This window comes from Hippocampus bargibanti, linkage group LG18 (genome assembly GCF_051943395.1).
Source record: "Hippocampus bargibanti isolate YZ-2025 linkage group LG18, ASM5194339v1, whole genome shotgun sequence".
Classification (NCBI taxonomy): domain Eukaryota; kingdom Metazoa; phylum Chordata; class Actinopteri; order Syngnathiformes; family Syngnathidae; genus Hippocampus; species Hippocampus bargibanti.
In genome coordinates this window covers 460,001-478,150 of record NC_142751.1, presented here as the reverse complement: position 1 = coordinate 478,150, position 18,150 = coordinate 460,001, and the positions used below count along the sequence as shown (strand labels likewise).

Genomic DNA, 18,150 nt, shown 5'->3' with positions numbered 1-18,150 from the left:
CAGCCAGCGCTTTATTGGCACCCATGCATGAAAAACCAAAACCCGAAAAAACAAATTCGGGAATGGCGCTGCATGTCACACTTTTCAATTCGAATGGCAGAGAATGAGTTGATGAAGCAGTCGTTTTCAAATGTCAAGTCAAAACGAATGACTGTTATTGTGGTTGACGTGGGACAATTTCCAATTTTGCTTTGGATTTTAGCGAGCATCCTGGAATTTCAGAATCAGAATCAGAATACCTTTATTCGTCCCGCAATGGGGAAATTTGCACCAGTTGAATTTGCTTAGGCGGGCCGAACCAAACGATGCGGCAATCCAGATTTGGCCCCCGGGGCCTTGACTTTGACACCTGTGTTCCCAGGTCCTCCAACAGCGTGGATCAACTCCACAGCAAGCGCGACTCTGCCTACTCGTCCTTCTCCACCAGTTCCAGTATTCCAGAGTACCTGGTCTCGCCTCCCCCCTTCAGTCCCGAGCGCTCCTATTCGCTTGACGCGGTGCCCCAGAGAGGAGGAGGCGGAGACATGCAACACGGCGACATGCGTGACATTCCGACGCTTTCCAATCATACCCATCAGGGGGCGAGATGAGCTCTCCGCCGGCTTTAATGCTCCAGAACTGCGATTCTACAAGTGTGGAAGGAGCAAAGGGGGGGCGCAGCAGAGATCCGCCAAGTAAAGTAACATCATCGAGATTTTCGGGCGGGCGGGCGGGCCTTCATTTGCATTCGTTTTACTGGATTGGTTGATGGTTGATGGATTTTTTTAACCCATTAGGTGGAGTCTGTTACCGCGGCAGCAGCAACAGCGGCAGGTCCAGTAGCAGCGGCGTCCCGGCTGCAAACAGGCACAGCGTGGGTCCCATATGGGCACCCGGAACCAGTCACAGCTCTTATGAAAACCTGAAGGGTGCTCCCGCCCCTCCACGCCGCAGCGACAGCTTTGCGGCCATCAAGAGCCACGAGAGGCCCAACTCTTGGTCAAGTGTGGAGCAACATCGGCCGGTCAACCGGTGAGCCCCTTAGATTTTTCAAAACCGGACCCATTTTTCAGACTTCAGGAGTGGCCCTTGAAAAAAAAACATTATGTTGCTCAGTTTTTGCCGCCGGCCACATTGTATGTACATTGTAGGATCGCTAGTTCGATCGCGAGCTAGCTTGATTGCTAGATAGCTCGATCGCTCGTTAGCTCAATAGATGAACAGGAACTTTTACAAGTTTGATTTGCTTTGGCGGGCCGAATAAAATGATGTGACGGGCCAGATTTGGTCCCCGGGCTTTGACTTTGACACCTGTCATCTAACGGATCCCGTTCCAAACAGGGCTCTGCAGAAGGGCTCCTATCACCACTCCAGTGGGCCGCTGGCCTCAAGCGCAGGTACCATACGAAGATACGGAATGAAAATGATTGTTTGATTTTTGACCCGGTGGCAATTTTTCAGCCAAAGGTTCCTGCATGACCGATGGGCAGCTCCACACGGTGATCGAAAAGAGTCCAGAGAGCAGCCCCACCACCAAGCCCCGCCAAGGTTTTTCCCCGCCAGGTTCCCCTTCCGGACCTTCCGGCGCCTTGATGACTGCAGCGCCCCAGTCAGGACGCCTGATTCTGCCCACGGGCGTCTACCCCGCCGCCCAGCCAGAAGCCCGCCACGCGCAGATTCCCGGTTCAAGTCCCACATCATCCACCTGGGGAGTTGATCCCGCTCTGGCCAATGACGGAAACCGGCAACAGCAGCAGAAGGAGGAAGAGACCGATGGACGGAGGGATGGAAAACCGCCATCGATGGAAAAAGATCACCAATTGAACACTTCCTCACCGTACCTCCATTCCATCGTTGGACTTGTTACCACGACGCAGAGCACAGCGCACGACTCACCAAGGTAATGATTTGATCTGTCAATCAGCAGTGTTTCAACACCCCCCAGGACTGACTGATCTCCTCATTCCCTTGTGAGTCTATCAGGAGTCCACAGGAGGACAGTCATTTGGGTCACAACAGACCTTTCCCTACCGCAGAACGATCCGAGAGCCAAACGGAATGTCACGTGTTTCAGCGCCAGCAGGGACCTCAGACCGACAGTCCGCATCCCCCCTATTTCCATTGGAAGCAAGGACCCCACAAGCAACTGTTGCAGGAACAAGACTTGAGAAATCTCCAAAGTCAATCCTCTTGGACTCACGGACCCCCCGCCTTCCAAGACCGGCGGGATCCTTACACAACGGAGCAGTCTGGGGGCCACGTGAGACAGTATGTACTCATCTTGGTTTTGTAGACCCTAATACTTCTTCTTGAGTCCAGTTCTGGTGGGGGTATCGCTCTATATTCGAACATGAATGGAGTCTTTCCAGATGTGAGTGGAACACACCCGCCACATAAGATCACAGTTTTGGCCTTTTGAAGCTTTTCGCTGATAAACATCTGGGCGGTCCATTTCCTTTCAGCCCGCAGGACGCGTGTTGGCTCGTCAGACCACAGCCCAGTCCGCTTGACGCCAAGGATTCAATGTGAACTTTGATCCATTCAATCTTCTCTTTCCAGATGGCCACAGCAATCCAGGGTCCACCCAGATCCGGCGCGGTACTCCAGAGTCGCTCAGGGACAAGTGCCCCCTTCCCATTCACTGGTTGAGCCTCAAGGCTCCTCCCCCCCCTCCTCCGCCGAGGCCTCCCTCCGTCACCACGGTGACTCGGCAGCTCTTCGTTACCGTCAGGCGGAGCAGAAGAGAGACAAAGAGCACCCACTGACTGGTCTGGAGAATGCCTTGGTGGAGGTACAGCGTTGCAACAGCCCAAACGGTGCCGGTAGTCACGACAACGACGCGTTGGCTGAGGCTATCCAGGGACCCACCCGTAGTCTCTCTGTCCTAGAGAGGGTCAGTCGCTTTGAGCTTTGTGACAGAGCAGGGAAGCAACGCAGTCTAAGCATCGGTCACGGCCACCACAAAAGTTCTCTCCGCCGGGTGAGTGCCAACAAACCAGGTACCAAGTACTGTACCATAGTTTCTGCTGTCGAGGGCGCACCCAAAGGCCTTAATGTTCTTCCAAAGTTGACCCTGCGCCTTAAACGTCGGTCGGTGCGCCTTATGTGTGAATTCATATTGAGCCGCAACAGGTCTCGCAACTGCCGTCAGCAGCCACTAACCCCACGCCCCCTTTAGAAGAAGTAGTGCGTTACCCCAGCCTCAACAGTAGCGCCTTATGTGGTGTGCCTTATATTGGGAAAACATTTCTATATTGACATACAATTATAATTGGATTTTTTTTTCATACATTGAAGGTGCACCTTATAGTCCGTTGCGCCTTATATTTGGAAAAAGTTTTTCATTCATTGAAGGCGCGCAGTATAGTCCGGTCCGGTGTGCCTTATATATGCAAAAGGTTTTCAAATCCAATATTCCCTGGGGTGCGCCTTATACTCCGGAAAATACGGTACCTCTTTAGGTTTCTCACGCATGTTTTCCAAATCGCCATCTCAAGCCATCTAAGTTGCAATGGTTCCATGGTTCAGAATCAATCGTCTGACAAATCCCACGGCGCCCCCTGTTGCGCGGAGGATCTGAGGAGCATGCTGGAAAGAAGCGCCAAAGGGAGCAAAGCCCACAGGACCATGAGCTCCAGAGGAGCCAGCGGCCATCACAAAAAAGACAGGTGGGCCCCCGTGACGCTGCTCTAGTCCAAAAACCCTCGTCCAGACCATCCGTTGCTTGGGTCACAAGTATCGAGAGACTGATTGGTGCTTCTTCGGCTTTGGGGGCGGGTGCATTTTCTTCGCGCTTTTCTCCTGATTTGCTTCAGGACTGCACCGGATCCAAGTTCAGCCCTGGAGAGGAGCCGAAGCAGCCTCCATTTGGCTGAATCCAAGGAGGACATTGATGGCGCGACCTCCTGGAAACAAGACCTCCACAACATATTGGGCGACGTGCAGGACGCGTCTTTCCACAGGTAAGAGGTCACCGTCGGCAAGGTGTCGTTTTGTGCCCGAAACCGTTGTAACATGCTCATTTGGTCTTCCAGCGGATCCTACTGGGACTCCTTGAAAGAGGCACAATCCAAAATTCTGCGCTCAACTTCCTTGAAGCAGAATCCCTCCCCCGTCCGTTCCTCGCATGCAATTTCTTCCCCCCACTCCGCTTTCCGCGTCATCCATCAGTCTGCGCATTTGGTGGGGCGTCACCCCCCATGGGAGAAGAAAGGCCCTCAAACCATGCCCAAACCCGCCAGCGTTGTTCTCCATGCCGCGCCGCCTTCCCCCCACGCGCCAAAAGTGCGCCACGCGGTGGGACCGGAGACTCCCCCAGCTTTACCCGACGTCCCTCCCGTCGGACCTCCCGCCATGTCGCGAATCGGCGGACGCAAACGTCTGACCTCGGGCCAGAAGAAACGCTCATATTCCGAGCCGGACAACATGAACCAGATTGGGATTTCGGATTCCCAAAAAGCTCTTTTCAAGATTGGGGGAGGTAAAGGAAACAAAACATCCTTAGCAGAAGCATCGTATAGCGCAGGGGTGTCAAAGTCATTTTTTTGCCGCAAGTTACGTTGTAGTTACGCTTTGAATTTGGGGAAGCCATTGCAATGCTTCATCTCGACCACATATTACACACAGAGCGCACAACAAACTCATGAAAAAGTCGTTTTCAAATTTCAAGTCAAAACTAATGACTGTTACTGTGGTTGACATACGACAAATTGAAATTTTAGTACGGACTTTAGTGAGCATCATGGAATTTCATACATTGGATTTGCTTTCGCGGGCCGATTAAGTGATGTGGCAGGCCAGATTTGGCCCTGGGGCCTTGACTTGGACACCTGTAATGTAAGGTATTAGCCAGCTCGCTGAATAGAAATAGAGTGGGCTAGCAAGCTCGATCGCTAGCAACCTGGATCGCTAGCTCACTCGATAGATCAGCTTTGGAATTTCACAAGTTGCCTTTGCGGGCCGAATAAAATGATGTGACGGGCCACATTTGGCCCTCGTTCCTTGACTTGGACACCTGTGCCGAAGCGAGTCTCATTGTCCTCATGCTCCTTATTTTGAGACTAGCTCAGACTCAATTGATGCAGTTCCTTCGGACCTGCCTTGGATGACCTTTCAGTGCTTTGAGCGACATTTCCGTCATGACCCAAACATTTGTTTGCTTCATGTTAATTCTTTCAGCAAGAGTCTCTCAACCTCGTGAAATGACCCCCCCCCCCCCCACTTGTTGCCAGAGACCAGCGTGGCTGACCGTCGGAAGATGTTTGAACTGGGATTGGCCAACAACGCCATGTCCAGGCCCGACTTGCGCCAGCTTCAACAAGATGCCGTAGCTCAATACGTGCTGAGGAAGAGAAATGCCAAGAGAGACGAGGGGAGAGGGCAAGCCGGGCCGAGGCCTCTCAGTGCTTATCTGCACTCGAAAAACGCCTCGCATTCAGGTGGGCAGAATTTTTGAGATCCTGGTAGACCCGGGCCACTTCTTTTTTTAATTCATTCACTGCCAGACGATGTGCAAACATGTGTCCACTCCACGGGATTAGCGTTCGGAAAGGACCACACACTTGCTAACCGGACAGAGGGTAAAAAAAGTCTTATTTTGCACAAAAAGACTTTTCAATAAATTACTTTTCCCCCTTGAAAAATAAAAAAAGAACCCAGACGTGCAAAAAATGTGTCCACTTCAGTGCCAGGGTTTTTGTCATTTTCACTCAAATTGCAGGATCCACAGGATATCGACTTTTAGGACGACATAAATATTCAATTCAGCGTCGATGCTCTTCTTTCATCAGTAAAAAAATGTTAATTCCTAAGGGTCTGGAGTTATCTGAGCTTGAAATGTGGGTGGCTGTACAAAAATACGATCCATATTGGTTTCTATAGCGCTTTAACAACAGCTGAAGCTGTAACAAAGTGCTAACAGGGACAAAAGACAAAGACTACTTCCTTGTGGAAGGGGAAAACATTGGCAGAGGTCCGACCAGCGCTTTATCGGCACCCCCTTAAGAAAAACCATTTTGGGGAATGGCGCTTCACATCACGCTTTTCAATTCCTGAATCAATTTGTGAATGAGTTGATGTTCTTGACATTGAGTTGATCTCCATTTTTTGGGGGAGACCAAACAAGTGGATGGAAGGTCCATTTTCTGACTTTCCCTCAACAGACACGTTGAGCCTGTCGTGGACCTGCAGCCTGCTCTCCCTCCAAGACTGCAGCCTGGACGGCAGCCCGGATGGCAGCCCGTCTTCCGTGGACGGGCGTCACTTGTCCTCCCCCGGGGCTGACCTGCGCAGCCTGCCGTCCAACTTGCGCTCCCCGGGCAGGGCCTCCGGGGCTCCGTCACAACCGTCAACGCGGTGGGCGCGCCAACCGGGAGATGTTTGGGAAAGACTTTTGGCCGCCGCCGTTTGATTGCCGTTGATATTTTGTGGTCCTCAGCGGCGACTGGCCACCTGCGCGCCGCCCCTCCGTCGCCCAGCCGCCGCATCTTCTCACCCGACCCGATAATCCCACTCCACAGGCCAGCCGGTCTTTGGCCGCCATTGGCTCCACGTTGGCTTGCGGCAAATCCGCCTCGCTGGAAGACCTTTTGGGGCGGTCGGAGGAAAGGATTCCCAGCCACTCCCGGTCCCGCTCGTCCCCCACTCTGGACATACTCAGTCAGGTAAGATGGCCGCTCCAAATCATGTCTTCGTCTTTGGAGGAAATCTGCCGTTTGACCCATTTGACAAATGGAGCTTCCAAATTCACCTTTTGCAAACAATATTTGCTGGAGAGTGTCCGGCTCGGGTTAACCCTCAAGCGTGTTCAAGGAGTTTTTTTGCAAACTTTTTCTCTGCATTCAATAAATGCACTTTTTTTTACCATAGAAAAAGGCCTATATTCATTCATGATGGCGACTAATATCAGCACCATTTTGGATCTAATGATAAAAAAAAAAAAAAATCTTCAACATTGACACATTTTTGTTTATATTCGCCCCAATTTAATTTGTATTTTTGACAAATATTTTCGCTGTCTTCAAAATTCAAAATGAGAAGCGCCTCTGAAATGAAATCATCTTTGGAATTTTTTAGGACAATTTTTAAAGAGATGCAATTTTTTAGGGTGATCCATTTACCTTTATTAACTCAATCACTGTGCCAGGGTTTTTGTCATTATCACATGAATTCCAGGACCCACACAATATTGAATTTTAGAACTACGTCTAAATTCAATGCAGCGTTCGAAACCTTCTGTCGTCAGAAAAAAAGTTATTTCCTAAATTCTATGGGTCTGGAGTTATATGAGCTTGAAATGGGGGTGGCTGTACAAAATACAATCCAATATTGATTTATACAGCTGAAGCAGGAACAAAGCGCTAACATGGAAAAAAGGGAAATGCTGCCCCTTGTGGAAAGGAAAAAAAACATTGCCAGAGGTCTGGCCTGCGCTTTCTCAGCACCCCAGCAAGAAAAAGCAAAACCGGAACAAAAAGGGAATGGCGCTCGACGTCATATTTTCAATTCCTGAATACATTCAGTAATTGCAGTGAAGGAGTTAAAAAGTTTCTTTGAATCTTTTTTTTTTTAATATAGATGAATAGATGAGTTTTTGTTGTATTACGATTCCATTTTTCCAGAGACACTCTTGTCATTTCGCAACATGCTAACCACGCGAGCGCTGTGGCTTCATTTGTCCCTTGAACATTTGATGGCTCACAACATAAACAGCGTTCACAAATGCAAACACTTCCGAAACATTGAAGCTTCAAGGACATTTTGTTCCCAATGGCGCCGGAAATACCCAGAAATCCTAGTCACTTCCTGGACGGTGCCGCCAGCTGGGATTTGGGGGGGGGGGGGGTGTTTGATGTGTTTGATAGTGATAGGAAAGATAAAACCTAAACAAGCACGTCCACATGCGACATCCGCAGTGTGTCGACGGAGTGGAAGAGCAACTTTTCTTTGATGTGCGTAACTTATCGGCGGTGTCGCGTGAACAACTACAAATTGGCGGAAGACGCACGCAGAAACGCACGCAGACGTACTTTTAGCTTTAAAGTTTCCCCGCGGACGTTTTCGCGCTTGGTAAATGAAGAAATCGACATGAAGCTATTGACGCTAATTTGCATGATTGATCTCAGTTCATGGAAATTAATTTTTCTGTGCATACATTCGCATGACAAAACAGATTGTTCCACGATGGACTTTTTGTTTCTTAGTTTAGTGTCATGGTGAGCAGGTGAGGTGGCATCTCCTCCAAGCGCTGCACCTGTTGGTCATTGTGTCGGTGGCTATTTTTTAAAACTTTCCTTTATTAGTCATCATTTGTCACAATCATTGTGATTTGTAACTGAATGTGTGAATGTGTGTTTCAGGACTCTGCGTCTGATCAATTGAAGAAGTTTGCTGCCTTGGCGTGTGAGGAAAGGTACTGCAATCTCCTACGACACAGAAAAAAAACACAAAAACGTCAGTGCACTGGGACTATTTTTTTTTTAGGCCAAAGCCGTCCCATTTGTTTAGTCTCCAAATGTGAAAGGCAAAGGGGGTCACTTTTGGAATTGTGTGTGTGTGCGTGTGTGTGTGTGCGTGTGTGTGCGTGTGTGTGTGTGTGTGTGTGTGTGTGCGTGTGTGTGTGTGTGTGTGTGTGTGTGTGTGTGTGTGTGTGTGTGTGTGTGTGTGTGTGTGTTGGGCGATTGATTTATTGCAATCCCAATCTCATGGATGTACTGCTCCTTACGCAAGTCAACGTTGAAAAAAAAATGTGCACCATGTCCGACCGCTCCAAGTATGACGGCATCAAAGTGAACTCGTAACAAAAAAAAAACTAACATTCCAAAAGTCAATCATTTGCTCCCTTTTTGTTTTCCTGTGACATCTTTCAGCATTGGAGACAAGGAGCCAGAAGGGGGCCTGGCCTGCGCTCACAAGCTTCCTCACCATGTCCACCCAGCTTCTTCTCCAGGTGAGCACGCACACTTTTTGGGACATCCAAATACAAATGCTTCAATCTTCAAGAGGAGAAGGTTTTTGCGACCTTCTTGATTCAAATCCCGTGGTGGGCCGTGTATGTCACTCCTAGGCCATCAATAGTGCTACGTCCAAATCACTTCACAGCTGCGAGTGTGGTGTGATATTACTACACGTCCACTAGAGGGTGTCGTAGGCTGGGAAATAACTGAAATACTGTCATTAAACTGTTGGAATTTTGACTATGAAGGTGTGGATTTATGATAACCTCATCAAATTGCAATATTATTTGCTATTTTTGCTAGCTTCGGAGCTGTCCAACCTTAATGATGTCCGTCTTGAGAATGGCTTTAACAGTAAATGTGCCAGAAAATTGATTTCTTCTCCCCCTACAGCCATTGTGGCTTGACAAAACTGCTATTAAATCATCATAACAATATACAGTGGGGCCTCGGTTTATGAACGAACGTTACATTTATGAAAATTAAACCTTGGCATACGCACTATTTTCGCGATACACAATCCCCACCATGGCTGGCGGAGTAATCTTCGGCGGAAGAACACAAAAGCACACGAACGAACAGCGTCCCAGCCGGCCTACCTTTCCACACCTCCTTTCTATGAGTGCACACGTCGATTGTCTTCAATGATACTTTTGCCATTATGGGACCGAAAAAGATGCCGCCACAGGCTCGTGTTCAGCCAAAGAAGACACGAAACAAAATAACAGTCGAGGAGAAGAAGGAAATCATTGAGAAACACGAACGAGGTGTGCGTTTGTGGCGTCACATGTGCACACCGCGGCTGTCATGTGAATCTCAGCCTGACACATCTCTCACGCTGTGCGTCACTTCCCTGAGAGTAACTTTCTACGACCATTCGACAAATAAAGAGCCCGGTACCATCCAACATTGCTACCATCCTTCGCAAAAAGCTTGACACAAAGGCGTTATTTAGTCGATGCTTTCACGTGACTAATGACACCGAAATTATCACGTGCGAGTTGACAGCTGGGTCGGGGCCGCCGCTCCCGACCTCCGCCAGCCGACGAAGACCCAAAACAAAATTACAGTTGAGGAGAAGATGAAGATCATTGAGAAACACGAACGAGGTGTGCGTGTTGATCCCCTAATCACCGATACTGGGACATTTCAACGAGTCGCTGTCACCTCACCAGTGACATGATTACGACGCCTCGCGCCTCGCTGTGTCTTATGCTGGCAAGTCCAACAGTTTGCTTTGCCAGAGGTGATTGTTAGACGCGATCGCGTAAGTTTGTTGCTTTACGGCAGGGGTGTTAAAGTCATTGTTTGCCGCGGGCCACATTGTAGTTATGGTTTCCTCTCGAGGGCCGTTATGAATTTGGGGAACCCATTAGAATGTTTAAATCCCTTCAAATATTACATATAGAGCACACAGCAAATTAATGAATAACTCGTTTTCAAATCTGAAGTCAAGAATAATGACTTTTATTGTGGTTGACATCCAAAAATATGAAATTTTGGCTCAGATTTTAGCAATCATCATGGAATTTAACAAGTTTGATTTGCTTTCGCGGGCTGAAAAAAATGATGTGGTGGGCTGGATTTGGCCCACGGGCCTTGACTTTGACACCTGTGCTTTACGGGATCGCGAGTGTGCCATTTTATTTTGCCTAGCTTGACAGGCATAAAATCATAAAATCTCTGCCAGCACCTATGGGACTCAAAGTGGATGCAGATGACATCGAGGAGCTTGTTGCTGACCATAATGAGGTCCTTAACACAGAGGATTTGATTTGCCTTCAAGAGGACAAGCAGAAGCAGGCCATTCAACAGTTGATGTGCAGGCCTTTATTGAATAGTTCCATACAGAAAAGGCTATGAGAATCATCAACATGATGAATGATAATTGATGCCTCAGTTTCGTAAGACCTTACAAGTCAGAAAGCAACAGGTGTCAATTAAGAGCCATCAATGACCATCACAAATGTAAATAAAGTGACTTTATCATACAGTGCAGTGTATTTCTTTCATTACAATACAATAGCACATTTATTGTACATAGAATAAGGTAGGTTGTGTGTAGTTTTAAGGCTTATTTAGTTGAAAATTAGATTTTATGGAGACCTGGGAACGGATTATTCTCATTTTAATGGTGTCCTATGGGAAACATTTTTTGGGATACACACTTTTCGCCTTACACACTCTGTCTGAGAACCAATTAAGTTGGTTCTCAAGGTCTCACTGTACAGTGAGACCTTGGCTTACGAACTTAATTGGTTCCCAGACAGAGTGTGTAAGGCGAAAAGTCTGTGTAACCTTTCAGTCGTACAAGAGTGGTCTATCGATGAAAAGGTTTCTTCAGCCGTCATCTGTACTTCTTTGAAGGTGTCGGACGTTTCGCTTCTTATCCAAGAAACTTCGTCAGCAAACTAAAGTCTTACTGGTAGTTTAGGCCCTATATATATATCTCTACTCTCCGGTGCCGGACTCTGCTATGATAGGTCCCTGCTCTCACGTTGGGGGTTGCAGAGGACTACTCCCTGCAACTGCTCCACTGATAGTTCCTATCGTTCTGACTAACGACTGTCCTGATTGCCCCACTTCGACCGGTATCACCTCATCAGTATTACTAATCCTAATCCTAATTCCTGTCAATCCTAATAATGTTGCCTAAACAGGCTATTGTATGAAAGATCCAAATTGAACCTCACCCCACCAAACCGGTTTAATGAAGGACTTAGTTGTTTTATGAAAATCGCTTCTTTTACTCCCCTTTCAAACCATCTATGTTCTTTCGCTAAGATTTTAACCTCATTGTCGTCAAATGAGTGGTTGCTCGCTTTTAGGTGCAAATGTACTGCCGATTGAGGCCCACTTGTATTATCCCTGCGATGTTGATAAAGTCTTTTTTTGAGAATTAATTTAGTCTCCCAATGTACTGCTTTTTACAATTTTCATTCTTACAATGTATTGAATAAACTACATTACTTTGTTTTACTTTACAAAGACTTTAGTTTGCTGACGAAGTTTCTTGGATAAGAAGCGAGACGTCTGACACCTTCAAAGAAGTACAGATGACGGCAGTAAGGCGAAAATTGTGTATCCCAAAAATTAATTTCCCATAGGAAACCATTAAAATGAGAATAATCCGTTCCCATAAAACATAGTTTTCTACTTTCTAATTTTCTAAGCCTGAAAACCACACATATATACCTTATTTTATGTATAATAAATGTGCTATGGTATTATAACTGAAGAAATAAACTACTATATAATAAAGTTGTTTTATTTGCCTTTATGATGGTCGTTGATTGCTTGATGGAATGGAGTGGCCGCTTTCATCAGCATTAAACACTTGATGAGGAACCTAGCCTTCTTCTTTCTTCTTCTTGATCCCTATTAGGTGCTTTCTCTGCAATAATTTTATCTAATTACTCATCAATTGTTTTCTGTTTAGCCGGGTTGATAGCTTTTTGCATCAAGTGTACAGATGGCTAATGTGGGTTATTTGTGGACCCTGATTGATGGGATATGTTAACCTTGCAGTCTACACTCTGCCTTTGAAGTCCAAATTTCACTGTTTTGTATCCATTTTCTCTATCTCTGTCGTCTCTCTTTAATGTTTAAACCACCTCCCCTCATTGCTGCGTTCTTGACCAATCACGTGGCTTTAACCAAAGACTGGGGGCGGGGAATAGAGGACAAAAAAAGTCTGCAGCCATTTTTTTTTTTGGGAGAACGGCCTCACTCTCTCTGTCTGTAAACCCGCCCCCTCACTGCTGCGTTCTTGACCAATCACGTGGCTTTAAACGAAGACTAGGGGCGGGGTATAGAGGACAAAAACAGTCGGCTGCCATTTTCTTGTTAGGAGAAGGGGCTCATTCGCGAACGACACATGACTCATTGTGGCGCTCTGTGTATCCTGAAAAATAGTTTGTATGCCAAGGTAAAATTTTCATAAATTTAACGTTCGGAAATCGAAAAGTTTGTAAGCCAAGGGGTTCGTAAACCGAGGTATCACTGTATTTGCTTGTGCAGCTCGCTACCGATAAAGTGTGCTAGCTCTGGCCAGTATGCGCTTATCACGAGCGGCTTGGATGGGGGGAGGAAGTCTCAATAAAAAAAGAAATGAGCAGAATCCCTTGCGTTGCATCCCTTCCATCCACGATGCAGGCTTCTCCCCCGTCCCGCTGAGGAACGGACACCGTCAGCGAAACGGCGATGCTCAGCGAGCCCACAGACCGTCCTCGCTGGCAGCATCGGTCGCTCTGCCTTGCCCGCTATCCCCCCCGCCCCCAGAAGACCCCAGTCCAGCCAACTCAGACCACTCGGAGGACCGAGACAGACACCCCATGTTGAGTTGGGAGAGAAAAGGAGGCGTCGAGCCGGCGGTGTCTTCGGTGACATCATCGCCACCGGCGGTGTCTTCAGTGACATCATCGCCGCCGCCTGCTTTCCAGTTTGCTTCCACGCCAGAGGAGAAACACGGCAGCCATGTGGTGTCCCCTCAGCGGCCCCCCCTTCAGAGCTCTGTGGACCAACAGGACTCGGATGAGGTCTTTCTTCTCAATCCTCCACCTGCGATCAAACCTGCGATCAATATGAGCGAAGGCCCCGCCCCCCAGTGGGACAAGAAAAGCCCTTTGCGGATGGCGCCCAGGTGGGTTTTCATTGCGTTTGAGATGCGTTTGGAAATGATCAGCGTGCGCTCTTCTCGCCAGCCCGCCTGACGTTGTGGCGTCCCCCGAGCGGCGAAGGTCCGCCCTGACGTCCACTTCGTCCATGGCGGACGCCCTCCAGTTTGACGACACGCTGAACCTGGAGTACCAGCCTCTGCTCACCGCGGAGAAGACGGCGGAGGAACGACGGGTGGAAACGCTGACGCGGCAGCTGGTGGATAGCGGACGTCCGCCGGCCCGTCCTCGCTTTGTCTTGTGATCGTTAGTGTCCATTGTTGTGTTTGGCCTCAACGCAGCTGATGCGGGACGACGGCTCTCTGGCGGCCATCTTGCAAATGCCGGAGGGTCGATCACCCGTCGAGCTTGTGGAGCAGATCTTTCACGACAGCAGACTGGGAACAGCTCAAGTCGCGTGGGAAAGCCGAGCCAGCCCGTTGGACCCCGGGTAACACATTTCTTTGCCTTTCAACTCTCGGGCCGCGCACTCCTTTTTGCTCCGTTTTTGCACATTTGATTGGTCTCTTCCATGTATTTGTCCAGGAGTGACAATGTTGATGAAAGGACTCCGCTTGGCGAGAAGGAGCTCAACGGCAAGAAGGTCGAAACGCAAGACAGAATGCACAATCACATTGATTGATTGATTTACTGACTTACCTATTTATTGATGTATTTATTATTTGGTTACTTATGTATTTGTGTTTAGTTATTTATCAGTTTATTTGTTCGTTTATTTATTATTTATTTATCTGGTCATTTGTTTATATTGTATAGTCATTTATTTAGTTTGTTTATTTACTTATTTATTGTTCTATTTATTATTTGGTTCCCAACGTAATGATGTATTATTTGTGTGGTTATTTACTTATTTATTTGGTTACTTTCGCATATATATGTTCATTTATGTATTTATTTATATATTATTTGTTTATACTGTATAGTGTGTTGATTTGTTCACACATCTATTTATTTGTTTATTGACTTAGTAATTTATTTTTCTATTTGTTTATTTATTAGGTTACTTATTTATTTATTTAGCTGTTTAGTTATTGATCCGTTTGTTTATTTACTTATGTATTTATATATCTGATTATTTGTTTATACTGTATCGTGGGTCTATTTGTTTCGCCATCTATTTATCGATTTGGTGTGTTCATTTATTATTAAATGACAAATGAACTGGATAATGAATCAGTTCATGAATTAACTCCAATTAGTGACTTTCTTATTCCTGTCAAGCCCTTTTATATTGAACACAATTGTAAAAAATATTAGCCAAAACTCTGGCGCGGACACATTGCCTATTATTATTTCTCTTTGTTACGCCGACACGTTTGTCTTTCTTTTGATTTTTCCTGCGACATTAGGCGGAGCTGTGCGAGGCCCTGAGGTGCAGCGTGGCCGCGATGCGCCGACAGAAGGACCTTCTGGGCGAGGAGCAGCGGCGTCACCAGGAGCTCGGGGCCACCCTGGACTCTTTGGTGCACAACCTATGCAAGATGAATGAGAGGGAGAAGTACAGCATGTTCATCGGTACGGAAAGTCAACGGAGCGCAAATAACTTGGCGCTTGGCTAAAACGTCAGGCGAGTTCACCTTTTTTTTTGACAGGAGATCTTGAGAAAATCACGAACCTGCTGCTGTCGCTGTGCGGTCGGCTGTCGAGGATCGACAAATCTCTGCTGGCGCTGCAGCGCAACGTGGCCAAGGAGGACGCTTCTGAGGAACGGGTGAGAAAAACCTCATACGGGTCGCGCAAGTCCTCATCGGGCGCATGGTCAGCGTTTGGGCTCTCCCCAGGACGCGCTCATCCGCAAGCGCTCGCGGCTCCTCAGCCAAACGGAAGACGCCCGGGAACTGAAGCAAAACCTGGACCGCCGGCAGCGCGTGGTCCAGGCCATCCTGCGAGGCTACCTGGGCCAAGCGCAGCTGCAAGACTACCGCCATTTTGTCAGTGCCAAGCCCGCCCTCCTGATTCGCCAACGGAACCTCCACGACCTCATCCGCCAGCGCCAGGAGCAGCTGAGCAGGCTGGCCGACACCCTCCCTGACGATTGGCCCGGGGGCTCTTTGCGTTCCACCGCCGTCACGTCCTTGTGATGACGTCGTTGCGGTGGTGTCGTTGCGGTGGCGTCGTTGCGGTGACGTCGTTGCGGTGACGTCCTTCTGGTGACGTCCTTCTGGTGGCGTCCTTCTGGTGACGTCCTTCTGGTGGCGTCCTTCTGGTGGCGTCCTTCTGGTGGCATTGTTGTGGTGACATCGTGAAACGGCAACGAGGAGCGATGTGGAAACCGCCACCTAACTCCCGACGGGAGACATTAACGGCGTGCCGGAGGCGTAATGCCACCGCCTTCCTCCTTTTTTTCATTCGCGCCCCGACTGAAACTTTGACAAGAGAAATAATAGCGCATCGGCCTTAAGTTTGAAATTTGCTGCCGTTCTTTGCTGCTCTGAAAAGATCCCAAGAAAAGACGGAAAACACGTGACATCATTCGGATTTTCATGGGGCTCATTTTCTTCGAATGGACACTTTGCCTTGAGATTTTGGAATCAAGTCTGTTTTTTTCAGAGTTGGAGCCGCCAAGCCTGAAATATTCCTCTGAAATTGTCTTTCAACTTTCTCTTAAAACAACATTCAGTACATGTCAGAGAAGAACGGACTGTTACTCGTGATCATGTGAAGACTGAGGGGGGAAAAAAAAAACACAAAAATGAAGGAAAAGCGTCTATCATTGAGGCAACTTTGATTTTCCTCAAATCTTCAACCGTATTTGCTGCTGGCCAAAGACAAAATAGGACAAAATTGCCACTTCAATTAAATGTCATTTCTTTTCATGTTGATGTCAAAGGAGAAAGACTCCAAAGATTGGATCGTGTTTTGTCATAATGACATCTTTTTTAGTGGCCCTAACTTATTGAGAACAAAATACATCACAAAATAAGCCAGTCTTCACATTTGATCAGAAGTTATTTTATGTTTATATGTTAAATTAGCCTAGCGATACCAATGAATGCCTCGTGATCGACAAGGCCTTCAATCTATGAACTCCATTTGGCGCCAGTTGTTTTTTCCTGCTCTTCAAAACCTGCAGTGTCTCGTCATTTTACATCACATTTTTTGTTTTTCAAAAAAACCTAAGAGGCAGGTGGAAATATTGGCCATATTTTTTAACGCTATCCACTATGCACTTATTCATCAAATACACAAGATACGTTTTTTCAGGTTCTTCCAATCGGGCAACCTCATGCCGTTTTGAGGTGGCAGTGCAGATATTTAAACGACAACCGACGTCTCTGGACAAGTTGTGTCCATAATTCGTAAAATGGCTTCAAGACGAGTCCTCACGTTACGTCACTGAAGGAACGCCCCTGACCGAAAAAAAAGGACACATTGTAGCAGTCCTTCCGTCACGTCAATGCATTTTGCTGTACTTTGTTGGGTTTCTTAAAACTTCGTGTAGCACCAAAAAGAGGCAGAAGAAGGCGACACAGCTCCGTGTAAGGAATTAATCAGCCTGTGGAAACTGGCTGATTAATTCCTTACACGGAGTTTGGTCGCCATTTTCTGCCTCTTTTTGGTGCTCCATTTCCCCCCAGATACCTCAAAATGGCACGGAATAAATTCTTTAATCGATTGCAAACATGTATGCTTTCCTTTTCAGAAGTATTTGAATCATATTCATAACTGGATGAGTAACAAGAAAGCATCTTCTCCGAATCTGAAGCCATTGTTTTGATTCTCCAGCAAGGCAAGACGTATTGGGGTGACACCACGAACAAGGGGGCGCGACCTTCTGAAACTGGACACTTCCGGGTTCATTTTTTTTTTTTTTTTGCAGACTTTAAGTCATTTTTATTGGTGTTTTGCATTTGACTAAAAATATCATACTGTGTGTTTTGGGTATTTTAGATGCTATAAAACGTTTTTCTGATGTCAGTTAGGAAACAAAAAAGTGATGTCGGTTGTCCTTTAAAATGTGACAAAACGTTTTATTCATCCTGAAATGTTGAAAGGGACTGTCTTATCCTACATCCACAAATTGTACCTTTTTTATCGTACAAAGAGCACATTTTACACATCGTCAGTCTTTCCTGTTCACCAAATATAACACACATCGACCACGCTCACTTTTGGATTCACTCCCCATAGCGTAGTGACAACATATGATGCCCCAGATGTTTTTGCTGGTTGACCTGCTGGATCTATAAAAACGTTGGCTGGTTGGAAATGGCTCCTGGTGTTCGTTTGTTTTGTTTTTGCTAAATAAATGTTTTCAGTGGTATACTGTCTTTTACGGCGATTCACTTGTAGCAAAAGTTAAAAGTTTTCATCTCGAACGCTTGACAAAACAGGAACAGGATGTAAGGCAGTGTCGACAGTGCATATTCGGACTGTGGCGTGTCGCTCGCTAGAGGGAAACAAAGTCTTACATTTGGGAAAACAGCGTTTAAAAAATAAAACTAAACTCGAGCTACTGCGTGTACTGGGCTCTCTTCACCAACATTGACTTTAAACTTGGTCTGAAAGTTGAATGGAACGAATCTGCTTAAATCACGATC

General features: G+C 47.0%; 1 protein-coding gene across 1 annotated transcript in view; it reads left to right on the top strand.

The window, feature by feature from the left end:
• Positions 1-17,822, top strand: part of shroom3 (shroom family member 3) — a 35,233-nt gene extending 17,411 nt beyond the window's left edge. Inside the window, 22 exon segments of the mRNA XM_089020399.1 lie at positions 362-576; positions 579-674; positions 777-1,011; positions 1,321-1,376; positions 1,441-1,879; positions 1,963-2,247; positions 2,539-2,959; positions 3,508-3,647; positions 3,795-3,941; positions 4,014-4,459; positions 5,211-5,417; positions 6,141-6,333; positions 6,416-6,641; positions 8,337-8,389; positions 8,847-8,926; positions 13,089-13,575; positions 13,637-13,808; positions 13,891-14,039; positions 14,135-14,192; positions 14,959-15,124; positions 15,202-15,320; positions 15,391-17,822. Of these exon segments, the coding sequence (XP_088876525.1) occupies positions 362-576; positions 579-674; positions 777-1,011; positions 1,321-1,376; positions 1,441-1,879; positions 1,963-2,247; positions 2,539-2,959; positions 3,508-3,647; positions 3,795-3,941; positions 4,014-4,459; positions 5,211-5,417; positions 6,141-6,333; positions 6,416-6,641; positions 8,337-8,389; positions 8,847-8,926; positions 13,089-13,575; positions 13,637-13,808; positions 13,891-14,039; positions 14,135-14,192; positions 14,959-15,124; positions 15,202-15,320; positions 15,391-15,690 (4,690 nt within the window). The 3' untranslated portion in view covers positions 15,691-17,822.
• Positions 17,823-18,150: the final 328 nt, after the last annotated feature.